The sequence below is a fragment of the Eptesicus fuscus genome, chromosome 6 (genome assembly GCF_027574615.1).
Source record: "Eptesicus fuscus isolate TK198812 chromosome 6, DD_ASM_mEF_20220401, whole genome shotgun sequence".
Lineage (NCBI taxonomy): Eukaryota > Metazoa > Chordata > Mammalia > Chiroptera > Vespertilionidae > Eptesicus > Eptesicus fuscus.
In genome coordinates this window covers 19,922,801-19,932,359 of record NC_072478.1, presented here as the reverse complement: position 1 = coordinate 19,932,359, position 9,559 = coordinate 19,922,801, and the positions used below count along the sequence as shown (strand labels likewise).

General features: G+C 59.7%; 1 protein-coding gene across 1 annotated transcript in view; it reads right to left on the bottom strand.

Annotated features, from left to right (window-relative positions):
- Positions 1-440: 440 nt before the first annotated feature.
- The window catches only part of NFIX (nuclear factor I X), a 92,713-nt gene continuing 83,594 nt past the window's right edge, over positions 441-9,559 (bottom strand). The window contains exons 10-12 of the mRNA XM_028134562.2: positions 9,348-9,495; positions 7,160-7,251; positions 441-2,367 (exon numbers count right to left, since the gene is read on the bottom strand). Of these exons, the coding sequence (XP_027990363.1) occupies positions 2,353-2,367; positions 7,160-7,251; positions 9,348-9,495 (255 nt within the window). The 3' untranslated portion in view covers positions 441-2,352. The remainder of the gene's footprint in view (positions 2,368-7,159; positions 7,252-9,347; positions 9,496-9,559) is intronic.

Here is a 9,559-nt window from a genome sequence, read left to right as displayed (position 1 = left end):
AAAAAAGTTCATTTCCCCCATATATATTTTTTGTGGGTTTTTTTTTTTTCGTTTGTTTTTCTCTTCTAACACGTCCCCACATCTCCTGTGGCCCTCGTCGCCTCTCGCCTGAGCCTCACAGCGACACTCGGGAACGGAGCGACCCCCACCCCTGCCTGCCCCGCAGCCCCGCCGGGCGCGCTCCGTCCCGGCCCAGCTGGCCTGCAGCTTCCGACCTCGCCAGGGCGGGCGCCCCGCAGACCCCTGCTCCCGTAGCGCCCGCGGCCCCGATTGTCTCCGAGGGCACGTGCGGCCGGGCAGGGGGTCCCTTCCGCTCCCCTCTCAGCTCTGACCCTGTTTAGCCAACCAAACTGAAAAATCATTGCACTTTGACCGCGCGTCACGCCCGGCCCACCCGGCCCCCCACCCCCGCCCTACTCCCCACGACCCCCGCCCCCAGGCTCCCGTGGGGTCCCCGGTCCCCAGCTTCTCAGTCCCCGTCCTCCCCTGGGCTGCAAGCGGATGGGGGTGGGGGGGAGGGCCTTTGCTCAACTGCCAACAAAAGCTACCCCACGGGCTAGCTACCTTGTGGCTTCCAGCTGGGGAGGAGGCGCCACCCGCTGGCCCCCTCAGCCCCAGGTGAGGGCCCTCTTCCCCTCCCAGCCAGCGCCCTCGCCTCCTTCCTTCCCTCGCCTGCTCTGCCGCAGCCTCACACACTAGATTCACAATAAATAAAACCCATAACCCACCCCTGCGTGCAATGTTGGGCTGATTGACTTTCAGAGGATCCTGACCTGTGCTTTGTGTTTTCATACAATTAAGAAAGAGAGAGAGAGAGAGGCACAAGGACTTAGAAGGGGTCCAAGGAGGGGAGATGTGGGGAGGAGGGAGTAAGGCACAGAAAGACAAGCCAGAGGGGCCAAGTCACACCCCCGGATGGGGCTGGGCGTGCCCCTGCTCCCCTCCCTCCCAGGGCCGGCTTCTGAAGACCCTCTGCACAGTCCCCAACCTTCCCTTGGGGGAGGAGGGGACTTCAGGGGGGGGGGGAGCTACTTCCTGTGGTGTGTTACCAAATTGTTCCCAAGTTGCTTAACTGGAGGAGGAGTTCCCAATTGCAACAGCAGAAGACCCAAACAATGAATGCCCCACCCCGAAATAAAGAGTAAAGACATTACGGCTGAAATCCAGAGAGAAGTGGCCACAAGGGATGGGGTGGTGGGGAAAGTGGGGGAGGGGGGGGGAGAGAAAGCTCCAAAACGCTTTTGAAAAAGGACGACACCCAACACCCTCCAAAGGAACGGAAAGTGGGCCGGCAGGACGCCTACCTAGCGCAGGTGGCGGCTTAGGCGAGGGCAGCAGCGGCTGCCCTTCCTTCTCGCTTCGCTCCCGGTCCCCTTTCTGCTCCACTCTCCGCCCGGCCACAGCAGGGCTGTCTGCGTGAGGGGCAGGGGCAGGGACCGATGGGGTGGCACAAGGGCACCTGCATGCGGGCTGGGGTGTGGGGGCGACTTGGGGCCCATCTCCCCTCACTTGGGCCACGGCAGAAGGGCGACCTCCCCGGCCTGCCTGTGAAGAGAGGGGAGAGGGGGCCTGTCCCGCTCTGGGACTGGACCTTGGAGAGCATTTTTGACTTTTTACTGTACAGAGGGGTCTGGGGTCCTGGGAATACCCCTGTGGCCCAGGGTAGGGTGGTGGAACACCCTCCATTCCGGGAGCATGAAACTAGCTCCAGGAGATGCCCCCAGTCCAGGGGTGGGGGCTTCTAGCCTAAGGGTGGGGCAGGGGGACTCAGAGGCCACCCTGCCTCACCCCGTCCAGAGCAGGCAGTGAGGGAGGGCTGGGTGGGATCTGGAGGGGAGTGCCCTCTGGATCTGCACCCCTCATCTTTACAAGCTAGTCCTCTGAGCTCCCTAGTGGAGCTCTGACCCCAGCTGAGGGCGGGGTTCCCCCAGGAAGGACAAGGGTGGGGGACAGGCCCCTTCAGAACGGTGCTGGTTGACTTGTTTGGGGATTAAGTTCCTTCCCCAGAAGGCCAGGATGGGATGGGGGAGGAAGGAAGTTCTGCTGCATCCTTTCTTTCTTTCTGTCCTCTGCTGGGCAGAGTCCGTTTTGCATGTTGCTTTCTGCTTGGCTGCTGGTGCACAGCTCCCGCCGAGACCTCTTCCGAGGGCTCTCAGAAAACTGGGCTGCTTCGGGGGGCCTGCAGGGGTCCCTGGGCTGGAGGAGAGAAGGGCTGAGTGGCTGACGACGTTTAATTTTTGCTTTTCGGTGGGGCTGGGCTGGGGGATTTTTTTTTTCCACGTCTCAAAATTTCTTCTCCCCCTGTTTGAGGAACCTCTTCTTTTCATTTTGTCATTTCTTTTGTCGATCTTATCAGAGGAACCAGGACTGAAGTGGGACAAAAAAGAGGCGATATTGAGAACAGCTGGGGCCGGGCCCTGCGTACTCCCACCTGGCCCTGTGGCTGCAGGTGGTGGCCGAGGCCCCCGGAGGGTCCAGCTCCAGCGGAGCCAAGGACACCACCACCGCACAGAGCTACATCCCATTCTGTCCGTCCCTCCTGTGGGAATCCTGCCCCCCCAAGAGACCCTGCCCCCTGGTGCTAGAGTCCAGCTGGCCTTCCCGTGGGCATCGTGCCCAGCGGGTAGGACCCCCGTGGCTGGCGCTGGCACAGCACAGACCTGGGATCTGGCCATGTTTCCAATTGTTTAAGTTTTTGTGTGGGTCCTGGAGGGTGGAGAGGATGCCAGGCTAGAGCTTTTGTCCCCAGAGGGGTTTGGGGAGGGGGGGGGTGGTTGGTGGCCTAGCTTCTTGCTGAGTTTTCTTTCTGTCTCTTTAGACTTAAAAGCAAAAATTCCCATCTGTACACCCGAGCCAAGGTCCCACAGACTGAAAGGCTGGTGAGGGGGATACCACATGGCTTCAGTCCCTAACAGTGGTAGCCCTGGGGGAGGGGCCTGGTAGACACACGCCCCCCCCCTCAATTCTCTAGCCTTAAGGCAGCAATTTTCAACCAGTGTGCCACAAGAATTTTTAGTCAGGGACACTGGCCTTTTTCTTTTTTCTCCTTTCTTTTTTTTTATTATAAAATATTTTTAATCTACAAAATATACATTTGTAATAGCTTTCAACTATAACTAATAACAGTGCTTTTTTTCTTTAGACTGTCAACTTAAAAAATAATAACAGCCAACACAATAGTAGTCAGATGGGAATGAACCAAAATTATACCTATATTTTTTGGTCAGATTGGCAAAAGTATGTATTTTTTTGGTGTGCCGCAGAATTTTAGTAATGTTTATGTATGCCATGAGATGAAAAAGGTTGAAAATTGCTGCCTTGCCCTGGCCGGTGTGGCTCAGTTAGCTGAGCGTCGTCCCATACACCAAAAGTCATAGAGGGTTTAACTCCTGGTCAGGGCACATGCCCAGATTGCGTGGTGTGTACGGGAGGCAACCAATTGATGTTTCTCTCCCCCCCCTTCCCCTCTCTCTCTAAAATCAATAAAAGCATACCCTTGGGTGAGGATTAAAACAACAAAAAACAAATAAACAAAAAGAAAATTGCTGCCCAGGGCAACAGCACTGAGGAAGGACCTCAAGCTCCCTAGGGCAGATGTCCCTTCTCTTAGGATGCCAGCAGGGGGCGCTGCCTTCCCACAAACGGGCCCTGGTGGCCACTTAGCGCAAAACATCCCCAGGGTGGACACCCCTTCCCCCTTCCCCATTATGGGCTGCCTGCATTTTCCTTCACCAAAGGCTCTGGTTCCACCTCATGGCCAAGAGGTAGGGTCGGGGGCATTCTCCTCTATGGTCTACAGTGCCTAGGTATGCCTGGTGGTACCCTTGGTGCAAAATGGAGGTCCCTAAAAACGCATCTCAGGGCCTCTCCCAGGCTCTGGGTCACAGACTCGGATCCACAGGAGCCAAGGAGAACTAACCACAGAGCACACACGGGGACCTCACTCATCCTGCCCTTGCTCCAACCCCACACAGAAGCCAGGTGGAGAGAGGGTGGCTGACCTGCCCAAGGACTCAAAAGCAGGGGGCAGTTCAGAGCTGATGCTCCTAAGGGCTACACGTGGCGTGCCCATCCCGCCTAGGGCAAGGCTGCCCACGTCCCAGTGAGGGCCTGGGGGAGCTACTCAGCCAACTTTTCAACAGAAGCCAAAAATCCAGACAGAATTTCATGTGAAAATGCCAATATTTAAAGCACTTGTTTTGGTCACACACTTCTGCCTGCAGGCCAGACCTGCCTCCGCCCCCCGGCCGCCCAGGCTCTGGTTTGGGATTGCAGGCTGTCGTCCACTGTGAGATGGAGACATCGAGCTTCACAGTGAGAAAAGGCCTCAGAGATCACCTAGGACTCCCTTCGACAGAGGAAATGTTCTCTACTTGTGCTACCCATTACAGTAGCCACCTGTGACTTCTAAGCACTTGAAAAGTGGCTCGTGCAATGGAAGGATTAAATGTTTCTCCAGGTATTTAAATTTAAGCAACCACGCGTGCCCACGGCTATCTCATCGGGTAGGGCGGCTGGAGGGCATTTGGAAAAGTGGGGGTTGGGGCTGTCACAGTGACTGGGATGCTACTGGTGTTTACTGGGTGGGCAGAGATGCTACACCTCCTGCCCCATGCTGGACAACACGCACAGGGGAGACCTGCCCGGAGTCCGACCCTTCTACTGACGGAAGGCCACATGGAGGCTCACGGTGTGTGTGGTGGGGGCTGGCAAGTTGTGGGGGAAACCCGAAGCATCCCCAGCATGGGCAGCCGGGGTGGGGGGGGGGGTCAGCGGCCAGCTCCTGAGCTTCCTGTCCTGGCCTTTGGAGAAACTGCCTGGGTACCCACCCCCACCCCCACCCCCACCTTGATGCGCTCTGGGACCCTCTTTCCAAAGAGAGGCTACACTGGAACCCTACACCACTGCCCTAGCTGTGAGCCTGCCCCTCCCCCTCCCTGTGAAGGACAAGAGGTTTTGGGGACAACCAGGTCCCTTCCAGACCAGGCCAAAGCCCTAAGCAGGCCCTTTAGGGTCTCCCCAGTTGCACAGCAGGGGGACAACCACCAGTGCTCACACTTGGGGACTCCCTCAGAGGAGGAAGACTCCAGTTCCAGGCCTGGAGTGCAGGACAAAGGCTGCTCCAGCAGGGCCCCAGCGCCTCCTCACCGGTCCCAGGAACAGGCATCTGCTGCCAAGCACAGAGTGGCTTTTCTGCTTACCCCTCCCTGCTTCCTGAGCCAGGTCCAAAATTGATTAAAACTAAGTAAAAAGCGCTGCCCAGGGAATGACAAAATTGCTAAAATTCTCTTTTCTTCCCTCATTCTATTGTTCTCTCTCCATCTGGTGCTCCAGAGATCAGCTAAAGTCACTGGTTACTGTGGAAACCGACCCCCACTGGACCCCTGGTGCCCACCCGCTGCAGCCCGCTTGCCCCCAGGCCCAAGGGCTCCTGGCTAGGCTTGTCCAGCTCTGGTCCCCCCACCGCGGCCGGCCGTGGCCACCGCCGTGCACACCTGCCTGCTCCCTGCCAAGGCCCAGGCCCCTTTTGGGAACAACGGGGAGGAAAACTTGCCTCATACTCTGACTTGGCCCCACCGTCCAAGCAAAGTGAGCAGAGAAAGTGCAGAAGGGAAAGCACACGGAGGCGGAAATGGGGTGAGCAGGGAGGGCTGGAGGCTGTGGTCCCGGAGAGCAGGAAAGCAAGCAGGGAACAGCCAGAGCTGCAGGCAGCCGGCTGGCGGCAGGAGGGAGGGAGGGAGGGCGGGCGGGCGGGCTCGATGGAGTCCTGCAGCCTGGTGCCAGCCCCGAGCTGGGAGGGCGGCCCGCAGAGGTCCCTTCCTCTGGCACCCCCTCCCGCCCTCTGCCAGCAGGGCTCTCCCGGGCTCCCTGGCACAGAGTGGAGGGGGCTGGCTCCAGCCCCTGCTCGGAGCCATTGTTTTTCTTCTCAACACCCCCAAGTTCAAGTTCATCTGGGTGTTACATCATGTCTGGTTGCTCTTGGAAACCAGACGGGTCAGACGTGACTCTGGGGAAAGGGGGTGGGAAGCTGGAGGGGGCTGAAGTTCCCCTCCCCTCCCCTCCTTGCCACTAGGGAGCTCTGAAGTTTGCAGTTTGACAAAGTTTTTGGCTGTTGTGTTTTGTGTTTTTTTTTTTTTTTCTTCTGAGGGAGGGAAAGGAAAAGGGAAAAAACAAAACCTCAAAACCACACATACAAAACTTCTATCCACCAACTTTCTCTGGACTCAGGCCTCAGAGCAGAGAGCGAGCAGGAGCCGAAAGAGGTGGCCAGGGCTCTGGACGGAGGTGGACGTCCCCAGGGCTGAAGCCTCCTGGGCCCTGGGCTCACAGGGTGGTATTTCTATAAAAAGAAGTGCCACACTCTGCACGCGGCCTTTGCCCTGCCCCCGAGGAGGGTGCTCTCTGTGCCCCAAGGGCCCTGGGCGCTGGAGACTATCCCCAGCCTCTTGGGACAGACATGGGAAAGGCGGGACACGTGTGTGTGTGTGTGTGTGTGTGTGTGTGCGCGCGCGCGTGCCTGTGCAAAGCTGTGTCTGGGGTGCCCAGCAGGAGGGTTGGGGTGGTGGGGTTGTTTCCTTGTGAGAACTGGAGACAGATGGGAGCAGGGCTGGGGGGCTCCAGAAGCTTGGTCACCCTTCTAACAGGACTCAAGGGGAGTTGGGGGAGGGGCCTCCGGGGCACAACGGGACTTGCCCTGCCCTTGGTGCCAGAGTCTCTGGGCACGTGGCCCACCAGGCCAGCTCGGTCCCTCCTCAGCCCACCCAAAGCCAGGGGAGCGGGGAGGGCTGGGGACCAGGGCTTCCCGCAGAGCAGGCGGAGATCCACAAGGCAGATGCCGTCCCACCCTGACTGGGCCTCGGCTCCCGTCTTTGCTTCTCTCCGGCCTGGCCCAGCGCGCCTCCAGCCTCGGGTCCTTGGCCACCTTCCTCAGGGCCGAGGTTGTCAGAACTAATTATCCAATTAGCTGGTTAGCCAGGGGGCCTGGGAGCTGCCTGGGGAGGCAGGTTCAGCTGGGCGTGCAAACGCCTGGATCCTTCAGCCCTGCCCCAAGCCCTTCTCCCAGAGGAACCCCAAGACCCTGGCCTCTTCCCTGACACCACGATGCCCCCACCCGTGCCTGCACCCGGCCCCGCCCCTCCCCTCGCCTGCACACTCCTACCTGAGACTGCTGTGGGATGTTCAGAAAGTTGCCGTCCCGGGGTCCGATGCTGACAAACCGGTTGGCAGAGGAGGCGCCTGCCGCTGCGAATGCTGTGGGGAGCAGGAGAGAGAGGAGAAAACCCCGTGAGGCCTTGGGGCCCACCTGGGCACTGCCCTTGTGGGGCTGCTGAGAGAGGGAGACACTGGGTTAGACCGTGCTGTCCAGCTTTAGGCTGGCAGTGGGGAGGACTGGCCAGAGGGGCCCCTTCATCCTCTCACCAGGACCACACACTGTCCCCCACCCCCAGCCTCTGCCTGAGCCAGGCGTCCTGTCCTCCTTCCTGGCCAGGGGGTGGGGAGGGGCCCTGGAGACTTCAGCTGAGATCCCACAGACCCAGTCCTCTCCCCCAACCAGGCACTGAGCAGGGCCGGGCCGGGGTAGCCCTCCTCTCCAAGCACCCGAAGGGGGTGACCTTGCCTTCCCACTGGCCCTCTCAGGTCTGGAGAGAAGGGAGGCGGGAGGGCAGGACTCTGCTGGACGGGCCCCACCCTGCTTGGGGAAGGCTGTTCCCAGTTGGGCCACCTCTCCAACCAGGGCGGCTAGTTGGGTGCTACTCCACTTACTACCCTGGACAGCCCCAAGGACTGGGCCGATGGTCCAGGGAAGTTGGAGGGGCCCGAGGGAGGGCTGGGCCAGGTGGGATGGGCTTGGAGAGGGATGTAGGAGTTGGCTGCCGGCTAGGGCCCAGGGTGACAAAGCTCAGGCCTGGCAGGCATTCTCTTCCTCTGATGGATGAGCCAGGTGCTATGGTCCTGGGGTTCCCCAGGGTCTGAAACAGGCCAAGGCACAAGAGGAAGAGGAGGCTGGAGGCCCTGACGGAGCCCCGGGGCTTGGGTGCCCAGGGCAACTGTTCTGGGGTCTGAGGGGCAAATGAGCCCAACACCCTCGTGCTCTTCTCAGGGGAAGCTCGGCAGGCTCCCAGGGGAGGGGAGGGGCCCTGGCACCCCAGGAAGGAGGATACCCCCACAGGGGAGTATGAGGGTCACTGGCTACCTGGGAGCCCCCCACCCCCTGCCCTGTGCCACATACATCCCAGGGACCCCATGCTCACCAGCTTCTGTCCAGAAGTGCCACCCTGTAGCCTGGTCCCCTCTCCCACCCTGCCCACCTCCAATGACCATGACCGTGACTTGATGTCTTATGGCGGATGCAGATGGGAAGATGGCATGAAGAGGATGGAGAGGGGGGAAGAACTCAAACCATGGGAGAGAAGGTGAGACAGAGCGCAAGACGGAGAAAAGTGGTGAGATGGGCCACCCCTCCCACCCGGAAGTCCTGGCCTGCGGCCTGCCAGCCCCCAGAGCGCCCGAAGCGCTGCCCACGCCCTGCCCGCCCTGCCCGCAGACGGCACACCGCCCACCCGCCGCCTCTTCTGTCCCTCACGTCGGGTCTACCTTGGGCCTCCCAACTCAGATTTTCTCTTCCCTTGGACAAAAGTTGTCATTGGTTTAAAAAAAAGAGAGAGAGAAAGAGAAAGAGATGAAGTAAGCCAAGGTCCAGAGCCCTCCCTTGTCCTTGGAATATCCAACCTGGGGAGGAACTGAGGGAGGGGAGAAGGAGGGGGAACAAAAAGAGGAACAACGAGAAACCAAATGTGAGACTGAAGGGAAGGGTCAGGGGCGGGCCTGCTGCGCCTTTTAGAGGCCTGAATGGAGGGAAGGGGGGCAAGGCAAAAAGGGAATGGTGGTGGCGTCGCCTTGTGGTCACATTAAGTTTTCTTGGTGTGGGGGGCACGACAAAACAACAAAAAAAAATCAAAAAACAAAAAAAAAAAAAACGAAAAACGAAAAATACAGCAATCAGGCATGAAGATGGCATGGCTGCGCCTCCCGGTCCCTTCCCACCCTGGCCAGCACCCCGGCCTGCGCCCCACTGCGCTCCCCCTCCCGCCCCCCAGGGGCCTGGGCCAGGGGCCAGGGCCGGGAGCAGCGGGCAGGGGGGCTAGTGGTGTGCTGGCGGGTGCGCCTGAGGCCTGGGCGGCCGCGGTGGGGGGCTCAGCTTTGCCCTCGTCCGAGCGGGAGGCTCCGAGGCCTTCTGGGCGGGGGAGGGCTCGATGAGGGGCAGGGCATGGGGGGCTTGTCTGTTTGCAGTGGAGTCTGTTTGCATGGGCTGGGGCGTTGTGGTTTCCGTTTCATCGTCCACTTACAAGGTGATGGAGGAGTCAAGGCGGCGCCGTCTGGGGCAGTGCTGGTGGATTTGGAATCAGGCATAGGAAGGGGCACAGGTCTGGCCACTGGAGGCGGCGGCGGTAGCAAAAATGACCCCGGGACTTTGCCCTGGCCGCTACCGTTGGGCTGCGAACAACATAAATAGAGTGACGCATGAAGGCACATCACACACAGACACACGCTCCCCTGC